Source organism: Panthera leo, chromosome C2 (assembly GCF_018350215.1).
Source record: "Panthera leo isolate Ple1 chromosome C2, P.leo_Ple1_pat1.1, whole genome shotgun sequence".
Lineage (NCBI taxonomy): Eukaryota > Metazoa > Chordata > Mammalia > Carnivora > Felidae > Panthera > Panthera leo.
In genome coordinates, this window is record NC_056687.1 from 54,353,902 (window position 1) to 54,377,299 (window position 23,398).

At 36.7% G+C, this 23,398-nt stretch overlaps 1 protein-coding gene across 7 annotated transcripts in view; it reads left to right on the top strand.

The window, feature by feature from the left end:
• The window catches only part of BBX (BBX high mobility group box domain containing), a 282,183-nt gene that overhangs the window by 184,205 nt on the left and 74,580 nt on the right, over positions 1-23,398 (top strand). For all 7 annotated transcript variants that reach the window (XM_042955358.1, XM_042955354.1, XM_042955353.1 and 4 more), the window contains 3 exons: positions 173-412; positions 12,276-12,471; positions 20,355-20,422. In XM_042955358.1, the coding sequence (XP_042811292.1) occupies positions 173-412; positions 12,276-12,471; positions 20,355-20,422 (504 nt within the window). The remainder of the gene's footprint in view (positions 1-172; positions 413-12,275; positions 12,472-20,354; positions 20,423-23,398) is intronic.

Below are 23,398 nucleotides of genomic sequence, written 5' to 3' on the forward strand. Positions count from 1 at the left end.
GGCATTGTAAGTTGGTTATCAACCACTAATAGTGGTTGATGATTAATTTTTTTCCAATTTGTAAGTTGTTTAAATGAAGGTAAAAAAATACAATTTGAAAGCCAAACTGATTGTTAAAGCAAAATTGTCCAGGATGTGTTAAACATCTGGCTTTTGTTTTGGTTGGTAATAGGTTCAACTTCTTGGGGCCGATGGCCTAGAGCAAGATGTTGGTGAGACTGATGATGAATCACCAGAACAGCGAGCCCGGAGACCAATGAATGCATTTCTCTTATTTTGCAAACGTCATCGCTCCCTTGTACGACAGGAACACCCCCGGCTTGATAACCGAGGTGCTACCAAGATACTGGCTGATTGGTGGGCTGTTCTAGATCCAAAGGAAAAGCAGAAATACACAGACATGGCCAAGGAGGTAGGTTACAATGACAAGGTTTAATGGTGGCTGTGAGCAACCAATCTCATACCCCTGTCAGCAAATGTGGAGTCTCTGCTGAAGGTCTAGCAGCACAAAGGTGAATCCTGAAGCAAGTGTTCAGTGAAAACATAAGAGCTTTTTTCCTATTCCTGAATTCCAAGTCCACCTTGCAAATGCTGGTGGAGGTGCCAAGAACAATTAATTACCAAGTTTTTTCATTGCATATACTTCACGGATTGATGTAGAGGGTTGATTTTTATGAATGGTAATTTATTTATTATGAATGATGGGTTTAAAAATTTTTTTTCTAGGAACCCAGCTTCTGCTCTCAGAATGCCCATGGTAAAGATAATAATCTTAGGTTACTCTAGTTGTGTCATGGGAAAAAGTCTTGATCTAGTCCTAATGCTAAATAACCTTGTGACAGTATCTAAGTCAATTTCTGGGTCTCAGCCCCCCTTTTTTTTTTTAATGTTCTTAGAATGAGGAAATTGGACACCAATTTATATCCTTTCCACCTCCTTTTTTTGTAATAAGCACCATTATTGTGCCTTTGACTTATTTCTGTTCTGTAGGTATTGCAGCATGCATATTTAAAACCAGTAAAGGAATGCACGGCAGTGAAACATGATAAATTGTGGTATGTGCAGGCATGTAAACACTGTATACACAGAAACACTTCCATGCAGGAAGGCTGTTTCGAGAGGTGGGACATTAATCAATTCTGAAACCCTATCAGTGACTAAATTCCTTCAAAAACTGTATACCAGTCTGTTGTTAAATTACTCTGAAATTAATGTGAATTCATCATGCTTTTTAAATGTATTATGTAATGGATTTAGCAAGTGAAGGAAAAGCAAAGCAATATGGTTGTTAGGTTAAACTTGAAAGGAGTAATTCTCACATTGTTCCTTCAACCTTGTAGCTTGCTAACAATCTTGATTCATGAAAACCCCTGCCACCCAAACATTTGGTTAAGTTCTATGAAAAGTTGAACCAGCAGGGGACAAAAATACAGAGTTTCAAGTGACACATTTTATTAGACATCTCAGTATGTGGGAAAATAATTCTTCCAATTGCTGTGGTTTTATTGAGTTGTTTATCAGGCTAACATGTAACATAAATATTTCTTATGCAATGTTAAAGGATATTTGAATCCAGAGTATATGATTAGCATAGTTGTTATGTAATTAATGATGGCACAGACTTTGTCAATTGGCTGTTGTTAAAGACAGGATTTCAACTATGTGGGGCACCTGGAAAATTAAAATCAATTCCAGTAGCCCACATGATTTTAAATGTTTCAGTAGATTTCAGCTAGTATAACAGTAATTAATAGTAGCACTTTCCCAGTAAATGGCCTTAGATTTTTTTATAGTCATGTTTATATGGTAAAATAAACAATTATCTAAAACCTCATAGGGAGCCGCATTAGCTTCCTATAATTAAACACTTGAGTTTGTTTTTGGATTGCTGTTTTTTGATAACATGCAGCCTATCCTAAGTATATTGTTTGCCTTTTCTTAAGTACCGCTAATTTACAAACCCAATAGGTGGCCACTTTTAAGAGGAGGAAGTATTATTTTCATACAGGAAATCTCTTGCTAATTACTTACTTAGGTTCACAATATTTGTCCTGGTGGCACTGTAATGAAATCTGTTAGGGTGGCCTCCTGCAATCTACTACAGGTGGGGGTGGATCTTCCACCTTGCAATTTGCCTCGTTTCCAGTTGCTCTTACGAACTGCTCTCATTTGTAGTTAAAAGTGTGGAAGGTTCAGCTACTTTCCGAATTATTATATAATTGGTTTCTAGCCATAAGTGATACTGACTTGTTTCAATTTATTTGCTAAATGGTTTTGAAATTACATTAAAGTGCACGTAATTGTGCTGATGCTTTTTTGTGTGTTAATATTGCAGCCTTAACTGCAATGTCAGCTTAAGCAACAAAAGCTTATCGAGTGACTTGAGTATACCAGGTCTTGTGGTGGTTGCTAGTGACGAATAAGGTCTCCGTTCCTCAAGGCCCTCACTCCCAGGCAGGCATTTTTAAAAGTTTCATATGTGTAACCTCTTCATTTTAAACACCAAATTTTAAGTGTGTTCTCTAAAGGAAGAAGACATATTCTATCAGTATAGTTTTTGTGTGAATGTGAGTACTTAAAAAGGGATATATTTTTAAAACAGAAGTGATTAGTAAGTAATACAGCTTTGGAGAGTTTATTTTTTTTATCTGTTAAAACTTTCTCTGACGCTTTTCTTGCTCCTGATTATCTTCTATTTTAGTGCATCTGGTGAGAGGAAATACCCATTGTGGGATTTGTTTTCAGTTTCTTGAATTACTGCCCGGTACTAGTTTGCATTGTTGAAAAAAAAAAGGGCGGGGGGAGGGTTGAATGAGGGTTTCATGTTCTCTGATGAATCTCATTAGAGCAATAACTGGTTATAAGTAATTTTAAAAAATACTATCTTAAGGATATAACCTGGGTTGTTTTCTTCAATTCAGCAGTGTGCATGATGGTACAGTGTTGTGGATGCTCCCAAGCTCTAACTTCTAACTGTGTGACTGACTGCTTGTTAGGGACACAGAAACAGCCTTCCTTTTCCTTTTCACATCTTTATGTCCATACTCTTACAAATACAGAACTACAAGTCTGCATTTTTTCCCAAAGAATTGCTGGAACCTTCCACTTGTCACTTAAACTAATGATCATAATTAATTAATTTACATTCATTTTAGAAGATTGCATACTAGACCTTCAGGAAGAGCAGAGTCAGTGCAAAGAAGAGGAGAAGATCTGGAAAGTTAAAAATAGTTTTGAGTGACTTTGTAATACCCCATCCCTTCTTTTTTGTAGGATCAGGGGCATGAGGCAAAATGCATGCATTTATTGATTAATTGGTTCATTCCAAGCTTGATGTTTTACATAAGCACAAACCTGTTAAGTCAGTAATGATTTTCCCCATTCTTCAGAGCAGGGATCTAAGGCTCTTGGGAGTTAATATCTTCATCAGTCATGCACTGTGGTGCTGGGATACTCTTGACTGTTTGACTCCCATACTCTTCATATATCTTGCTCACTTAGATGCCTATGAGATAAGAGTTTTGAGTAATTATGGCAAAAAATGGTAACAATAGAGTGCATGGGCTCAATTGGTTAAGCATCTGACTCTTGGTTTCATCTTAGGTCATGGTCTTGTGGTTTGTGTGTTCGAGCCCTGCTGATAGCACAGAGCCTGCTTGGAATTCTCTCTCTCTCTTTCTCTCTGTCTGCCCCTTCTCCATTCGTACTATCTCTGTCTCTCTCAAAATAAATAAACTTAAAACAATGGGAGTAATAAAATGTCACAGTTGTAATGGGAAAAGTCTGCTTGTGCTGGGGGCAGTAGGGATATTTCAGAAAAGGCTTTATGGAATTGATGGAATCTGTCGTAGGATTTAGTATAGGATTCAGAGAGAAAGGCAGGGATAAAGGCAGATGTGGGATAGTAAGAACAGTTTCAGGAACAAGAAAGGTTGTTTTACCCCTGAGCTTAGAATATGTGTAACTAACAGGAAATGATGATGTAAAGACAAAAAGCATGAGACCAGGCTGACAAGTTTGAAGGTTCAGTTGTATGTCAATAAAACAGTGATGGAATTAAATGCAATAAAATGCAACGTGAAGGTAAACTATAATAGCCTTTTGTAAATGTTGGTATCTGTTGCCATCGGTACTCTAGCAAAGATTCTCGTCACTATAAAACTCCATGGAGTTTTTAGCAATTAGTTCTTGCTTCATATTTAAGATAAAACTAACCTGCTTATTCGCTTGCTTGGCTTTATTAGAAATGGATTCTTCTCCAAAGAAGGTAGACTCTGATTTTCTCATACATTATAACTGTGGAGAGAATTTTTGTTTACTATCACATATCATGTACTTCACAGTGTCTGAATTCTTAGAAGCATACTGTGGCACCTTGCATACTACTAAACTAGAGTGGAACCTCATTTTTCCAGCATCCTTGAGAAACTGGTGTTACACATAAGTGATTTCCAGGGGGATGAAACTTTGCTGTTCCCTTAAACACTTTATCTTATATATTTATCCTGGGAACTTTATTTAAAATTTTGTTTATATGTGTCCTTACTTAAAGCATTCAGAATGCCTTTTGAATTTTTTTGAAAATTCAACACATTTATCCCAAACAACAATTACTTTATAATTTGTAATTTGGTGAGACCTATGTGAACAGTTAAGTTACAGTCACATTTTTCTCCATATGTTAAGTGATTCTTTTTTTTTAAGTTTATTCATTTATATTGAGAGAGAGAGAGAGAGAGCGTGTGGCGAGAGGGAGAGGGAGAGAGAGAATCCCAAGCAGGCTCCTCGCTGTCAGCATGGAGCCCACCTTAGGGCTCAATCTCAGAAACTGTGAGATCATGACCTGAGCTGAGATCAAGAGTCCAGCCACTTAACTGACTAAGCCTCCCCGGTGCCCGTGTGTATTAAATAATTCTTAACTCTTCTTTTGAATTTCCTCTTTGCTTTTCCATGAGAAAGCTTTTGGGTCCACCCTCAGCGGCCAATTGACATTTCTGTCCTCTGTGCCAGTCATTTTTGGCTATGTCTAATGAAATGACTTATTTTATAGGGGATTTTCTGAGTAATTAGGGTCCCCACTACTTTTGGGGGATGTGGGTAATTAAACCAAAGACATGGGACTCCATGCTTCACAATAGGCCTTGTTTCTGAGACCTTTGTCATTCCTATATTCCAGATATCAGGACTTTCTCACTGCATTAGAAAAAAATATTTAAATGTTTATTTTTGAGATGATAATAATCAACTTTTGAATATTGCTTTATTCTTCCCAGAGTTCTTTTATAAATATTTAACTTAGAATAATCCCAGAAGGTAGGTGTTTTTTGTTTTTTTTTGTTTTGTTTTTTTTCGCGGGGGGGGGGGGGGGGGGTTGTTTGCAGAAGCTAAAGATGACACTGAGATCCAGAACAGTTATGTGATTTATCCAAGGATGCAAGTTAGTAGTAATAGAGCTTGAGCTCTCATACTTGGCTTTCTCCCTTCTCAGACCTTTCTGAGTTTCCAGCTCTGTAAAAGGTCAATAAAGATGCCTGCCCTCATAGAGTTGAGTAAAATGCAAATAAAGCGTGTACATACAAGCATTCTGTTGTAGAGCTTAAAATGCTATAAATGGTAGTTTTTTGTTTTAAGTTTATTTATTTTGAGAGAGAGAGAAAATGCACAACCGAGGGAGGAGCAGAGAGAGAGAGAGAGAGAGAGAGAGAGAGAGAGAGAGAATCCCAAGCAGGCTCCACACTGTCAGCATAGAGCCCAATGTGGGGGTTCACCCACAAACTGTGAGATTGTGACCTGAGCCAAAACCAAGAGTCAGATGCTTAACCCACTGAGCCATCCGGGCACCTCTAAAATGGTAGTATAGTTTTTATTCCTGATAAGAAAACTTAAGTTTGTCTGTATTTGATACTTCTTTACAAAGTAATTATTTACTATTTTTATCAGGGCATGTTAACACAATGAAAGCCTACTAAAACACAAAGCTGAAACACAAGAACCAACAAAACTAATTACATCATTTGCTCAACTTGCAGATACTATTCAGTGTGATTGATAGCCTCTAACCAGATAGATGTGTAAAGTGAGGTAACTACTTGATTTTGGAAATATCAGTCCTTTTAGTTAGTAAACACTAACAGTTAAATATTCAAATCAAATAAAATTATAAGGACTTTATAAGGAACCCATGACTAGTGACAAAAAATAGATCCCACAGCAAGTGATATATTGAGAATTTAAACTGAGTCTCTTAGAACTCATTTTGGTATTGGTTTCAGATATTAATTTTTAGATTGATGGAGGGACCTAATACTCCAATATCCTGTAAGATGTTACTATAGTAACTCTTGATTACTTTGAAATTGATGATCATTCAAGGGATGTGGATAAAAATTAATTTTTGTACTGTTTGAAAAATTACAAATTCATGCTGCAAATTATTTTGTAAAGAGAAAATCTAAATTAGTATGCCTTAGTGAGCACATATTTTAGAAGAAAACACACATTTTACAATTCAAATTAGTTAATGTATGAATTTAGTAATACATTTTCAGAAATCAAATAATGTTTTATTTACCCAGATCCCTATCTACTTTTTAAAAATTAACAAAATTACTTTAATTAATTCATTTATTTTATTTAATTCACTTATTTTAAAAGTTTATTTATTTATTTCCAGAGGTGGGGAGGAACATAAGCAGGGGAAGGGCAGAGACTGAGAGGGAGAGAGAGAGAATCCCAAGCAGGCCTGACGCAGGGCTCAATCTCACGAACCAGGAGATCATGACCTGAGCCAAGGTCAAGAGTCAGACACTTAACCTACTGAGCCACCCAGCTGTCCCTAAAAAAATTATATTTTAAAAGAAATTCTGAAATTTGTGCTAGTTAAATTTACTTTTCCCCTGATTTACCTACATTGGAGTAAAGTAGTCCTTTTAAAAATTTACATATGAAAATGAACTAATCTTGCCATGATAATCTTTACAGCCAATTTAGGTAACCATATCCACAGCCAACTCAATTTTTCCTTTATAACCCTATAGTAGAACCAAACAATTCCCTGGTCACTTATTCAAGTCACTTTTTGACATATATAATTTTTATTGGAGTGGCTTTATCATGAAAGTCTTACAGGTTAATGTATGACTTAAAATATTTTTATTCTGTCAAAACCATAAACTTAATTCAGTGTTCTGTCACATAATATAGTCTAGTTTTCTCCCTATTAAAAATACCTAGTAAAAATAATTCAGGTCACATAGTGCTGTTGAGTTTTATTATCTAAGTGAACAATTTTGTAAATTTTTTTTTTAACGTTTATTTATTTTTGAGACAGAGAGAGACAGAGCATGAACGGGGGAGGGTCAGAGAGAGGGAGACACAGAATCTGAAACAGGCTCCAGGCTCTGAGCTGTCAGCACAGAGCCCGACGCCGGGCTCAAACTCACGGACCGTGAGATCATGACCTGAGCTGAAGTTGGCCGCTTAACCGACTGAGCCACCCAGGTGCCCCTAAGTGAACAATTTTAGAGTTAGAACTCCTGGAACTAAGACTGTACAGATTGGTGCCACTTCTCAAGTATCTCCCTTCCCTCTTCCACCCTTGGGTAATGTGATTTCTGCTGCCCCCTTGAAGAGATACAACTGTTTCAAAATTTATTATGCTGGGGGTCACTTAGACCCCTGCAGTGTTATAAAATAAAAAATATGTTCTATCTCTTTTTTAAAAAATCAGATAATTTTTATCTCCACAGTTCTGGTAGGTTTGTTTTTGTTTGTTGTTTTTGTTTGTTTTTTGTTTTGTTTTGTTTTTTTATCATAGTAGTATTTCTCATATTTGCACCAGAATCAGCTGTCTTTGTTATTTGTTTGTTTGTTTATTTGGGGGGGGGGGGGGCGGGTAGAGAAGCAGAGAGAGAGGGAGAGAGAGAGAGAGAGAGAATATCCCAAGTAGGTTCCGCACTGTCAGCCCTGAGCCTCAAGTGGGGCTCAATCCCATGAACTGTGAGATCATGACCTGAGCCGAAATCAAGAGTCAGACCCTCAAACCACTGAGCCACCCAGGTGCCTCTCAGCTGTCTTTATTTGTATAGACATTTACAGGATTCTTTATTCCTGGACCTCACCAAGGTTGCCATTCTCTTTTCACTGTGCTGAAGAAAATCTAGACTGCAATAATAGCTAGAAATATTACTGGATTTTAGATGGCACCTCCCCCAACCACCATTAAAAACAAATAATTGGAGAACAGTTAGTACAGTTTTCATTAACATTAAGGTGCTTTTTAGGGTCAAATTTCCTTTCTTATAAATGATCCAGAAAAATAGTTAATGTTGTGACCCAATTTTTAAAATATTAACATAGAGTATTGTTTTTTGGTATATGGTAATGTCATTGTCATATATGAAGTTGGCAAAATACCATGACAAAGGGTATGTATTTAATACCACTCTGAATAACAGTGATTTGTTATTACTGCTAATACAGTGTTGTGGTGGTTGGGGTCAGAGAGAAGAGAGCCCGCATTTGCTGAGCATCATGTATAAATAATAAACTGTCTGTAAAGTAGATGCACTTAGGTTATCTAATCAATTGGAAATTTAAAGAAAAAAATTGGAAGCCATGATGTGAATTTTTATTTTAATGGGAAATTTTTGAAAATCGGTATTTTAGCAAGAGGTTAGTTATCTGCGAGATTAGACCAATAGCCTGTGTGATTGATGTTCTTGGATGAAAACAGGTTTCCCTCTCATGCCCAGCATGAAGAACTCTGTCCCAAAGATCCAGATGGATGGGGCGTATCTCTTTGACCCTTTAAATCCTGTAATGATGGATTTTTGTCACGGAGTTGACCAGAAGGCAAAGTTTCACTCAGCTGTTTGCTTCATACTGTATACAGTCTTCCTTCATTTTGCCATTACTCAACCTTGTCTGTAATCCCTTTCTTGATAACCTCACCACAACAAATGATTAAGCCTTTCTGTTGTTTCTTATAGTTGAATCAGAGCAAGTGATTGATGAAGTGCCCAGTTCCAAGGACAGACATCCTCATACCCCAAGGCTCTTTCTGCCTCTGCCTTTATTTGGTGTTCAAGTGTGTCTTTACATGAATTTATGGCATCTCCATGTAAGCTTTAAATTCCTAAAGACAAGGAATGTGTGTTCTTTTCTCTGTCTCCCACATTCTTAATGCTTTTGCTCAATATATTTCTGATTGAGCTAATGAATGTTGTCTTGTTACTGCTCATTTACATCAAGTATCTGCAAGCTTAATATGGTGTTACCAGAGTATTGACCCTCCTAGTGAATTCTCAGTTACCATTTTCCGTAAAACCCCACATGCTCCATGCCTTTCTCTTGCCTTCTGTTCTTCAACCCATAGGCACTTCCCCTTTTACAGATCCTTTGAAGAATCATTTTTCATGCTTGAACCAGGGGAATGCTTACAAACCACATGTAAAAAGAAATAGTATGTTTGTGTGACTAATTGTGGATTGTAAACAGTTTGAAGGCAGAGACTTTAATTCATGCTTTTAACCAGTGTCTGTCATCTAGTCCAGCATTTGTCACAACTGGGACTTTCTTCTTTAAAAACTACATTTTTTTCCCCTCATGGCAAATGTGTTAATTTGTTTGAAAGTCTTTTGTCATTTTATAGAGTGGTGACCTTTGTCCAGATGACTGTTCATCTGGCAAACCCAGCCCATGTGCCTTTTACTTGGACACAGTAATGATGCATGTGTCTGCTACTTCCATTTGCACCTCACCCTACCATTTGTCACTTTCCACCTTCAGATGGGAGGCAAGGCTATTTGTCTGCCTCAGCCTAAAATGTGAATCCCCCATGCAGGTGACTGCAGTAGAGTAGGGTGTCTCTCAGATCACATTTGATTCCTCCAAATCTATTCTGCTGTTGGTGGTAAATTCTAGTTTCTTTCGCCTTGCATCCTATTTTAATTATTTTTGTTAGAAACGTGGAACTGTATTTTTCCATTATTTTGTGTCTGCCTTCCTTCTGCATGTACGCATGTATCAATGTGCAAATGTACAGCTTTTAAGTTTAAAAAAAGAAAGTTTATTCAGAAAACTTGACTTAAGGTAATTTGGGGATAATTCTAAACCACTGATTATTAACATACGAACACTTACATTGTATTACCTACAGTACAGTTTTTGTTCATATGATTTAAAGTGAAAAGATAGAAAAAGGTTATTTGGATTATATACGCTTTCTTATACCAAGGATAAAAGAACCGTTTTTCCTGTTGGGTTAAATAAAAAGCTGTTGGGAGTGCATACTAAATTAGTTTACTTTACATATGGTGTGACCATTTCAAAAGGCAAGCTTATGGGATTGTAGCAGTTGTATTGATTTAGTAAAGTTTCCAGCAGTTAGTCACATATAATTGAATACATGTAAAATACATTTTTATTAGTTGATATGACTTTTAGCACTATATAATGAATAGCAATGAATGTATTTCATTTAGTTCTATGGTCACACAAGGGGAAAGAAGCATCAGAGTTGGGAGAGTTATAGGAGGCAGTCACAGAAAAGTAAAGGGGAAGGGAGGAAGGGAGGATATTGTCAGTAAAGGTTGAAACCTCCAAGACATAGAGTCTGATGGATTAACTGCAACACCACACATCGCAGCTCTTAGCCTGCTCACACTTGCAGTCGAAATCCTACTATGCTGATACTTCACACATATTTCATTTTTTACCAAATGACGTTTTATGGCATTGCTCTTTACAGCAAGACTGTCGGCACCTTTTTTTCCAACAGCATTTGCTCACTTCATGTCTCTGCCACCTTTTGGTAATTCTTGCAATATTTCAAACTTCTTCATTATTATGTTTGTTGTGGTGATCTGTGATCAGTGATTGATTACAGCTTGCTGAAAGCTCAGATGATGGTTAGCATTTCTTAGCAACAAAGTACTTTTAATTAAGATACTTCATTGTTGAGGAGCCTGGGTAGCTCTGTCGGTTGAGCTTCTGACTCCTGATTTCAGCTCAGGTCATGATCCCAGCGTCGTGGGATCAAGTCCCACATTGGGCTCCATGCTGAGCATTGAGCCTCCATAACACACACTCACTCTCTCGCTCTCTGTCTCTGTCTCTCTGTCTCTCTCCCTCTCTCCCTCTGCCCCTCTCCCCTGCTTGCTCTTTCTCTATCTATTAAAAGAAAGGAGGGGGGGCACCTGGGCAGCTCAGTTGGTTAAGCGTCCAGCTTGGACTCAGGTCATGGTCTCACAGTTTGTGAATTCAAGCCCACCTCAGGCTCTCTCCTGTCAGCTCAGAGCCCACTTCAGATCCTCTGTCTCCCTCTCTCTCTGCCCCTCCCCTGCTCTCTCTCTCTCAAAAATAATAAACGTGAAAAAATTTATATTATTTTTTAAAATAATGCTACTGTACACCTAATAGACTGTAGTATAGTGTAAACATAACCTTTATACACATTGGGAAACCAAAAAATCCATTCAACTGGCTCTATTGGGACACTCCCTTTATTGTGGTAGTCTGGAAGCAAACCCACAGTATCTTTGAGGTATGCTTGTGCTCTTTCCTCTACATGGCCCAGCGTCTTCAAATAACTAAAAAGTTATACATCAGTTTTCCCTACCTTGTTCCCCTTCTCCCACTCTTGATCTCAGCTTGTTTATCCCCAAACTGGTCACTTTGCTCTGTTAAGTGTGCCTGTATTTACCTTACCCGTATGTCAAAGCACAGATTTAATTTTTTCCATACTTACCAAATTAAGCAGTGAATAGAATCTGGTTTCTGGCTCTGGTATTGACTTACAGTTTGTAATGTGTACCTGATACCCACTTTGAAGTTGGTGCCATGCTGCCCACCCTTGTTTACAATAACCCTACATATTGGTGATATTGTTCTCAATTTATGGAAACTTAAGGGTGAGACCCAGAGAGGTATGTTCTGCTTCTTTGGTCACATAGTGCTAGGGTTTGAACTCTGATGTTTCAGTCTTTACCTTACAAATAACTCCCTCTTAATCATGGTAAGACAGCTTTTTGGATGCTTAAAAAAAAATGTGGGTTGAAAGAAACAAATGTGCTGCCTCTGTACCCTTCTTCCACAAATGAACTTTCTAGTAGTTAAATGCATGCTGAGATTGCCATTCAATAAGTAAAACCACAGAAGTTATTGAAAGTAATTTTTCCTTCATTTTGTAATGGGGGAGGGGGGATGAGATATGAAGTCTGTTAAAACTTTCAATCTATATATTAATTAAAATCTTATCTGTTCTTTATTTATAGTATAAAGATGCATTTATGAAAGCGAATCCTGGCTATAAATGGTGTCCTACCACAAACAAGCCTGTGAAATCCCCAACACCCACTGTTAATCCACGAAAGAAACTGTGGGCCTTCCCATCTGAGTCTTCAAGAGATTTGCCAAGCCCCAAGAAAGCAAAGACCGAAGAAATGCCTCAGCTAAACTTTGGAATGGCTGGTGAGTTTAGACATTATTTCTATCTTCTACCTGTTCTTTTTTTTTTTTTTTCCTTTCTTTCTTTTTTAGGGAGAGAGCTCAAGCAAGGGAGAAGGGCAGAGGGAGAGAGAGAGAGAATCCCAGCAGTCTCTGTGCTGTCAGCACAGAGCCCACCATAGGGCCCAATTCCACAAACTGTGGGATCGTGACCTCAGCTGTAATCAAGAGTCAGACACCCAACTGATGGAGCCACCCAGGTGCTCCTCTACCTGTTTTTTGTTTTTGTTTTTTTTTTTTTTAAGGATAAGGCAATACATTTAGGTAGTACTTTTAATAAATAATCTACAGAGAGAAAGAGAGAGAAGGAAGTAAAATTTATAACCAGTGTGCAGCATTGCAAATATAGCATATCTGAAAGTTTTGGAACATGATATACATAGAATGTGTATGTATAACTAAAGGAAGTGTGAACCAAGTAGTAGAGTCATACATATATGTGAATTTCTGGCATTGACATTATGGAAAGGCAGACCACAAGGTGGAGATTAAGAGGTCAGGGCATTTTATAATGTAACAAAGTAGCTTAAACATGCATATACACTATTAGCTATCCTAGTAAGTATCTTAGTTATCATGGGTTCTTATAAAGCCATAATTAATGTTGATCATTTGAGGATCTGAAACCTCAAGGGCAAGAATATGAACAGTTCCATCACAAGTCTGAGATGAATCTGACAACTGTTTCTTAGAGGGAATTCCCATTCTACCCGCCATCCCCCTTCTGTCCCCATTCCTGTATGACCCAGGCAAATGAAAACTTCCAGATGGCCCCATTTGTTATGGGGCCTTTAATACTCTTTGGGTGGTAAGGAATGCTAGAGCATTTATTACCATGAAATAAAGTACTTACATTCATTCTGCACATGGCTCTGTCTTCCCTGGCTGTTGCAGTGCAGTAATCAAGAGAGAAATTTTCCAGGATGAAGTTGGGAGATTGAGCAGGGTGGAAACTATGAAGTTGGTATAGAGCTATATGGTTCCTATTTCATTATTCATTATAAACAAATTTTCTTCAAAATGAGAGCATGAACCATTTACAGTATGGGGAACCTGGGAAAGCAGGATGAGCAATATTGGGATTAACACCTTTTTAATCCAGTTTTTTAATCCAGTTTTATTGACCAATAATTGACCTACATTAATGTATAAGTTTAAGACCTACAGACTGATGGTTTGATTTACATATATTGTGAAATGATTACAGTAGGTTCAGCTAACATCTATCTCCTCCTATAGATAGGATAAAAAAAGAAAAGGGAAAAGAGGGAAAAAATTTCTCCTTGTGATTAGAACTCTTAGAATTAACTCTCTTAACAACTTTCCTGTATGTCATATAGCAGTGTCAGCTGTACGTATAATGGTGTACATTATATCCATAGTACTTTCTTATCTTGTAATTGGAAACCTGTGACCACCTTTCCTCCAATTCTTCCTTCCTCCACGCTGTTTCTCTGCCAATCACAAGTCTGATTTCTTTGTGATTTTCTTTTTTTTAAGATTCCACATATAACTAGGATCATACAACATTTATCTTTCTTTGACTTATGTCACTTAGCATAATGCCTTCAGTGTGCATCCATTTCTTCACAAATGGTAGGATTCCCTCATTTTTTATGGCGGAATAATATATCATTGTGTATATACGTGTATATTAAATCGCATCTTCTTTATTCATTCGTCCATCAGTGGACACGTAGGTTGTTTCTATGTAAACATGGAACATTTTCTACAATAGACCATGTGTTGCCACAGAACAAGTCTTAGCGAATTCAAGAAAATTAAAACCATACCAAATGTCTTCTGACCACAATGGCATGAAACTAGAAATCAAAAGCAAGAGGAAAGCTGGAAAATTGAAAAACTCATGAAAATTAAACAACAGTCTATAGAACAATCGATGGATCAAAGAAGAAATTAAAGGAGAAATAAAAAAGTTTCTTGAGATGAACGAAAAATGGAGACCTAACACTGCAGAATTTGCAGTTCTAAGTGAGAAGTTTATAGCAACAAATGCCCACATTAAGAAGCAAGAAAGATCCCCAGAACAACCTAACTCTGTGCCTTAAGAAACTAGAGAAAGAAAAACAGAGCTCAGGCTAGTGGAAAAAGGGAAATAAGACAGATTTGATCATAAATAAATGAAATAGAGAACAGAAAAACAAGAGAAAAAGTTAATGAGACTAAGAGTTCGTTCTTTGAAAAAATAAACCTATAGCCAGACTAACCACAGAAAAAATATAAAAGACTCAAATTTAAAAAATTATAAATGAAAAAGACATTGCAACTGATACCACAGAAATACAAAGGATCAGTAGAGGCTACTATGAACAACTATATGCCAACAAACTGGACAACCTAGGAGAAATGGAGAAATGTTTAGAAACCTACAACGTACCAGCACTGAATTAGGAAAAAATAGAAAATCTTAATAGACCAATTATGAGTAAGGAGATTGAGTTAGTAATAAAAAATTTCCCAATGAAGGAAAGCCCAGGATCAGATGGCTTACCTGGTAAATTTTACCAAACATTTAAAGAATTAACACTAGTTCTTCTCAAACTCTCCCAAAAATATCAAAGAGGAGGGACAATTCCCAAACTCATTTTATGATAGCCAGCATTATTCTGATACCAAAATCAGAAAGGGACACTACTAGGAAAGAAAACTACAAACCAATATTCCTGACAAATAATAGATTCAAAAATTCTCAAAATACTAGCAAACTGAATCCAGCAGCACATTAAAAAGATCATTCACTATGATCAAGTGGGATTTATCCTGGGGATGCAGGGATAGTTCAACACCTATGTGACCAGAAAAAGCACTTGACGAAATCCAACATCCATTCATAATAAACACTCTTAACAAATTAGTCACAGAAGAAAGGTATCTTAACATGATAAAGGCCATATAGAGAAAGCCCACAGGTGCCTCATAATAGTGAAAGGCTGGAAGCTTTTCCTTTAAGGTCAGGAATAAGACAACTGTGTCTACTCATCACTCTTATTCATCATCATACTAGAAGTGCTAGCTAGAGCAGTAGGCAAGAAGAAGAAATAAAGAAAAAAAAAGTTTTGAAAAAAAAAGTAAAATTTTCTGTTTGCAGATGACATGACTTAATATTTGGAAAATCCTAAAGACTTAACCAAGAAACTATTGGATCTAATCAACGAATTCAGTAAAGTTGCAGGATACGAGGTTAACATATAAAAATAAGTAGTGTTTCTATACACTAACGACAGATATTCTGAAAAAGGACTAAATCAATCCTATTTACAATAGCGTTAAAACAATAAAATAATAATAAATTTAAGTAGGTAAAAGATCTTCAAAAACTACAAGAAACTGATGAAAGAAATTGAAGAAGACACAAATAAATGGAAAGGTTTTCTGCGTTTATGGATTGAAAGAATTAATATTGTTAAAACAATACAGCCGAAAGCCATCTATAAAGAAATCCCTACCAAGATTCCAATGGCAGTTTTTACAGAAATAGAAAGGACACCCCTACAATTTATATGGAGCCACAAAAGACCCTGAATAGCCGAAGAAATCCTGAGAAATGAGAACAAAGGAGGGGGCCTCATACTTTTTGATTTCAAGCTATAAACCCATAGTCATTAAGACATAAAAACAGACATATAGACCAATGGAAGGGAATCAGAGTCCCATAAGTAAACCCAAACTTACACAGTCAACCAATATCTGACAAGGGAATCAAGAATACTAAATGGAAAAAAGATCGTCTTTTCAATAAATGGTGCTGGAGTAATTGGATATTCACATGGAAAAATAAATGAAACTGGACCCATATCTTAAACCATAAAAAATTAACTTGAAATGGATTAAAGACTTAAATATGAAATTTGAGACTATGGAAATCCTAGAAGAAAACATAGGAATAAAGCTCCTTGACATAGGTCTTGGTAATGGTCTCTTTTGGATGTGACACCTAAAGCACAAGCAACAAAATAAAAAATCCAAATATCCAAAAATCTGTAAGTAATTCCTACAAGTCAGTAGTAAAAAACAGAAACAAAACCCAAGTAAAAAGTGGGTAGAGGACCTGAATAGACATTGATCCAAAGAAGATGTACAAATGACCAACTAGGTACTTCAAAAGACACTCAACATCACTAATCAATAGGAAAATGCAAATTAAAAAGCTACAGTGAGATACCACCTCAGCTTCTTAGAATGAACATCATCAGAAAGACCAGCAAGAACAAGTGCCGATGAACAGGTAGAGAAAAGGGAACCCTTGTGCACTGTTGTAAATTGGTGCACCCATTAAGGGAAAAGTGTATGCAGGATCCTTAAAAAATAAAAGAAAAACTTAGTGATTCAGTGTGTGATTCATAGTGTAACAAAGCATGTGGTGTTGTCATATATGAACACTAAAAAATGCAGTCTGATGGGCACCTGGGTGGCTCAGTTGGTTAAGCATCCAACTTTGGCTCAGGTCATGATCTCACGGTTCGTGGGTTCGAGCCCTGTGTCGGGCTCTGTGCTGACAGCTCAGAGCCTGGAGCCTGCTTCAGATTCTGTGTCTCCCTCTCTCTCTGCCCCTCCCGTGGTCATGCTCTGTCTCTCGCTCTCAAAAATAAATAAACATTAAAAAAAAAGGGGGGGGGAGAAATGCAGTCTGACATAATAGCATCCTGAGGAAACAAAATCTTCAGGTAGTTGTCATGTAGGTGTCTATGGTATAATTCTAGGTAAACCACCAAAATGATCCTCCTATGTATCCCAGAAGAATCAAAATGCAGGGCTCTTACTTTTAGCTGTCATTGTACAACTGTAGTTTCGTTCTCCTTCCAGCAGTCTTGGTGAGCCCTGTGGACTTTCCAGATTATATCAGTTGCAGTGTTTCATAATAAAACATTTTATCATCAGGATCATAAAAGACTATATGGATGATTGGCTGGCAACGGAATTCCTTTAATTATCGTTTGTCTTCCACAGCTTTTGCTCCCAGTTCTAAATCAACAACAGTAGGTGTTTTTCATACAATGGCTCTTCACAAACCAATAATAATTGTAGATAAAGCTATGAAACCTTCGAAAACTATGAAAGATGTCTGTTTTTTATACCATTTTTGACAGTTTATTTATCTGCCTTTCATACCTACAAATCGAACTGTCTGAGACCTAGACATCAACCAAGATTTTTACAGGTCAGCTTTACAAAAACAATGTTCTTTTAAAGTAAAATAAGGAAAGAAAACACCTTCTTGAGTTTGTGTCATTCTGTGAGGGTCTGTGACATATGTTGGTAACCCATGGTCATGGCCTTGTTGAGATGGTGTATGTATAGTGGATAACACTGTTGTGATATTTCCAGTGGTATCTCTCACAACACAATGAAAGCAAATAGGTTTGCCTTTAATTAAAACATGGTGCCTAGGGCTGCCTGGGTGGCTCAGTCGGTTAAGTGTCCGACTTCGGCTCAGGTCATGATCTCAATGGTTCGTGGGTTCAGGCCCCCATCGGGCTCTGTGCTGACAGCTCAGAGCCTGGACCCTGCTTTGAATTCTGTCTCTCTCTCTCTCTCTCTCTCTCTCTCTCTCTCTTTCTCTCTCTCTCTCAAAAATAAATAAACATTAAATTTTTTTTTTTTTTTAAACATGGTGCCTAGCTGTTTGAATCTGAGGGATCCTTACAGGGTCTTTAAAGGACAATTTAAGCTTTTCCTCAACATGGAGCCTCTTCTGTTTTTCCATTAGTCCTTGTCACATGAGATTTTGCTATTTTCAATAATCCCAAAGCAGCTAGATGTATGATTTCCAAGAAGGGAAAGTGCTATAGAATTTAATTGAGTACAGGCCTTGTTGGTAAAGGGAAAGCATGCTATCTGTATATTTTTGATGTTCTAGATAACATTATGTAAGTGTAAATTAATGTAAAGGATGATGGCAGTTTTTTGGTCTGTGTTTTATTATCTGTACAGCAAAGTTACATTGGTACATAACTGAAATAAATCGTCAGGTGAGCATGTTCCTATTTTACTTTATATTTGAACTAAAACATTTTTATTTCTATTAGAAAGCAATCATCCAGTCCTCCTGATCCCTAGAATGACAGCTGTAAAAGCATTTAGCTGCCCTAAAGAACCAAATTAAAATTTTACTTTCTTTTAAATTTATTTCCCCCTCCTTATTTTAATTTTAAACAGATTTAAGTGTCTATTTTAACAAAGCACAGTAGTTCTTAAACTCAACATTTAATTAAAAGTGGAATCTTAAAACAACAGCAAAGTGCCTTGTTTCATCATAAAAGCTAGAGTTCCTGTGTTTTTTGTATGTGTATCTTCCTGTGTGGCTACTTTCCAACACTGAGCTATTTCTAGACCACCTGATCATTTGGTGGCCTGTTTTCCCCTGTGATAACCTTTTTCTTTTTCTTTTTTTTTTTAATAACCTCAGATTATTTTTTCAATTTTTAAAAAAATTTGTATACAAGATGTGGTCAGAGTTGCTTCATGAGTAAGACAGATTGTATACAAGAATATACTTAAGGTCATATCTTTAAACAGAAAAGAAAAACACCTCAGTGTCTTCACGCAAGAGTATGCCTGATTCTCTTTAAAAAAAAAAAAAAATTGTTTATTTTTTAGGGGGAGGGGCAAAGAGAAATAATCTCAAGGAGGCTCCATGCTTAGCATGAAGCCCAGTGTGGGACTTGATCTCACAACTCTTGAGGTCATGACCTGAGCCGAAATCAAGAGTTGGAGGCTTAACCAACTGAGCCACCCAGGCGCTTCTGATTCTCATTTTTAATTTAGGAGAGATTCCTAAAAATAAAACCGTATTTATTTAGGACCTATATGCACTAGGACAGGCACTGAGTTAGGCACTGTCATATATGTTATTTCATTGCAGATCTAAAACTTAATTCATTTAAGATAATCTTAAAGGATATAGGTCTGTTACTGTTTTTAATCCTTTACTTGTTTAGGGGCGCCTGGGTGGCTCTGTCCGTTCGTTGGGCATCTGATTCTTGATTGTAGCTCAGGTCTTGATGTCATGAGTTTAAGCCCCATGTTGGGCTTTGCATGGGGCATGAGGTCTACTTAAAAAAAAAAAAAAAAAAAAACTTGTTTAATTATACCTCTGGATTGTAGATCTACCACATTGCTGTTTTTATTTTGTCCTTTTGTTTCCGTTGGTTATTGAAGGAAGAGAATAAAGACCTTCACTAATATAAAAAGGATTCATTTAAAATCTTAAAAGTATTTCAAAGAAGGGCCTGACTATACTCCTAAGATTTAAAATATCAAAAATACATAATTATCTAGTATAAATTTGTTTTTGAAAGTTTTAGAGAAAGATTATTTCAACGAAGCCCACTAGTAGATTTTGGAAGGCCCATTTATAAAATTTGTCTCTGTTCTGTAGTTTCTCATATAGTCTGGTTTTTGTATCAGCCCTAATTTTACATGGTAGAAATAACAGTTTGAGAATGACAATATCAAACTTCGTAGACATTAAGTATAAGTACTCTTTTGGTTTGTTTTTTTTAATCCATCTAAATTCCCCATTCAATAAGGCACGAAACATCACATGAGAAGATAATTCATATTCTAAACAGCTATGGAACTGAAGAACAGGTTATGTTGGAATGGTGGGACAACAGTTGAATTTAAAAGGCTCACAAAAGTATGAGTACATACTTAAGCACATATATGCTAGGTTATTGCTATATAAAGAGTTTTGAAAGTTTTCTATAAAAAGTTATATATGGTTCTGTTGGATTGAGTCTTTGTTAGTATTCCCTTTCGACTCTGTGGATTGTATGTACCTCATGCTTGTGGATTGATGATTTATTTCTTGTTGACTTTTTTAGATCCTACTCAGATGGGAGGCCTGAGCATGCTACTTTTAGCTGGAGAACATGCTCTTGGAACATCAGAGGTAAGGTGGTCCTCATCCCTGACCGCTCTGCTCACGCTGGGGCTTGAAAACACAGACATCTGTATTCTGTTCACAATGTTTTTTAGTTTCACTGTTTATAGCTCATAAGCAAACTTTACTTCTCTTTTTCTTTTCTTTTTGTCAAGATCTATTTGTGCTTTGTATTGCGCCTTGAGTATAACAGTAGTGGTATAAATAAGTCCAAGAGGACACAAACAAGTCAGGTGCAGATTTTTGAGGTTCTGTGAACCTGAGAGAAAGAAACAGAATATACCGAATGTTAGCATCTGCCATGATTGTGTCATGGTCTGTAGGGCAGGTCCTAGGACTCATTCCATCTACTCATAACATACCCTGTTTTTTGTGATGTTCTCATGTAGACTTGCTAGTGAAAAAATGAGAGTTTAATTGTCAATCTCTCTGGTACCTGAATAAATCCAGACTCCTGTGTATGAAACATGGCACTCCAAGATTGCTTTATTCTTTAAAATGGAAAACAAAAAGGACCCAGGCCCTCATGACCTTGGTTTTATGATCTCTTATTTTCTTGCAGTTTCTGGACTGCTTTTACAAAACATTTTTAGGTATGGTTTTTATGGGCAGGTAGTAGCAGTTAAGCATGCATAGTTTGCATTTGTGAAATTTCTTGCTTTTCCAGGGCCATTTAACAGAGGCCAGACAAATTAACCTGCAGGTCATATTGTTTTACCGACGTCAGCTACTTGAGATGGAGATTTTTCAAGCCCAACCAGAATCGCTATTTACAGCAACATAGCAGGCATCTCATTCTACTGCAGATACATGTATTTTCTACTTTTTTAAAAAGTTACCAGTATGCCATACAGTGGACTCATTCAGATAGTGGTTTTAGAAGATACCATGTAAGATACTTATATCACAAAGGCCATTATTATGTGTTGTTTACATTTGTGATCCATAGTTGGTGACCGTATATTCAGTTTAACATAATTATTTTGATTCCATTCAATTCAGTGTAGCAAAAGAATATGTAAACTGGTATTCTGGTAGTTACTTACGTGGTACTAATCTCTAGCTGAAAAAAATTGACATGTCACTTTGTGCCTTTACATACTTGTTATTCAGCATGTTTTTACTTCCTGACACACTAGAATTCTCAGGAAGTCATTTCCCTTTCTGACACATGGCTGCTACCTAATAGGAACCAGACTGACTCTCACTTAGGTGTAGAGTATCCCAAGCATGAATCCCACGCTGAATTTTGGAATACTAATGCACACTTGACCTTTCAAGACAGTATGACTCATGATTCCCAAGAATGTGCTGTATTGTTAAAGTTGGCATCACCTTTTCTAACAGACTATACTATAATGATGTTTTCTTCCCAACTTCTGTTACCATTCTTTCTAACTCTCAGGAACATGTTTAAATAAATAAACATCCATCCATAGAACTTACAGATAGATAAAAATAGTAAAGACTGCTTCCTCCCTTCCCCCCCCCCCCACTTTTGATTAAAGTTTACCTCTTGGGCTCTTCTCAGTGAGAAGTTCTCCTCCCTTTTAAGAAGAGCAGATTTTTGACACAAGTAATTTAAACAGTGCATTGGTCAACCTTTTATTTCTGAGGAATGGGAGCTATTTTGAGAATTCTCAAGCTAAACAAATTTGAAAAGGTAAATTACTTGAAGAAGTGAACCATGTAGGAGAAGGGAATCCGTGCTCCTTGGGAGGAAGTTGCCAGCAGTTAGGTCTTTAAGAACCACTTCTAAGAATACAGCTCCTTCTTCATTTTTCCTACTTCTCATCTCAGAGATATATTTAGGTCATTATTGAAACTAGTCTTGAGATACTGAAACAATTAAGCAGTGAGTATTGTACAAAATTAACCTATGTCTAAATATGATTCATTCTGAGAGTTCCTATCCAATATATCAGTGTACTCCATTTAGCACCTATTTTCTGTGCAAAGACTAGTCTTATTCCAGATATACAAATGTGGTTGTACAACTTTAGGGGCTCTATGTATATACAACTCTATGTACATAGACAGATGATGACCGTAAGACAAATATAGTAAATATGTACTTACATTTTCCTAAGAAAATTATCAGGATAATGAGATAAGGAGAGAGTTCCAGAAATTTCATACTGCTGACATTTGGAACAATTACTGTGATGTCTGTTTACACTATGAGGTAAGACCAGTCAAATAAAGTGACATTTTACAAAAATTCTGCCACAGGAAAAGTCTAATCATATTGGCTTTTTAAAATGGCATGACAGAATTCTTATTCTGAAATATTATTCTTAGAGGGAGGAGAGTTTCCTTTGTTCATTATCCTGAAACCTAACTACATAGAAAAAATCCTCAAAAGTCTATATTTTTAAATGTGGAAATTTTAATATACTAATAGTCGTTTTTAAAAAAATAATTTTAGAAGGTATCGAGGCTTCTTGTAAATAATAATTTTTCAGATGTAAATGATATATCTGAACATCTTCCAATGTCTGAAGTAATAAAATTCCAGATTAAAAGCTTCTTTGGCCTATAATATTTTCTACATCTATCTGAAGTAGTCTTAGAGTTTTAGAGAGAAATTATAGGTTCTTGAGATATCAGTGGGGAAATAATGACAAAGAAAATGTTTGAATTTTCTCTTTTTCCTGAATCTCCTGATTAACTCTGAATTTGCCAGAATAAGTTTGTTGCATTCTGAAGTATACATTTTTACATGCTGCTGTGATTGAGGCAGGCTTTCTTCTGCAGTTTCAATTGTGGTAACTTTTCTTTTTTTTTTTAATTTTTTTTTTTTTCAACATTTTTTATTTATTTTTGGGACAGAGAGAGACAGAGCATGAACGGGGGAGGGGCAGAGAGAGAGGGAGACACAGAATCGGAAACAGGCTCCAGGCTCCGAGCCATCAGCCCAGAGCCTGACGCGGGGCTCGAACTCACAGACCGCGAGATCGTGACCTGGCTGAAGTCGGACGCTTA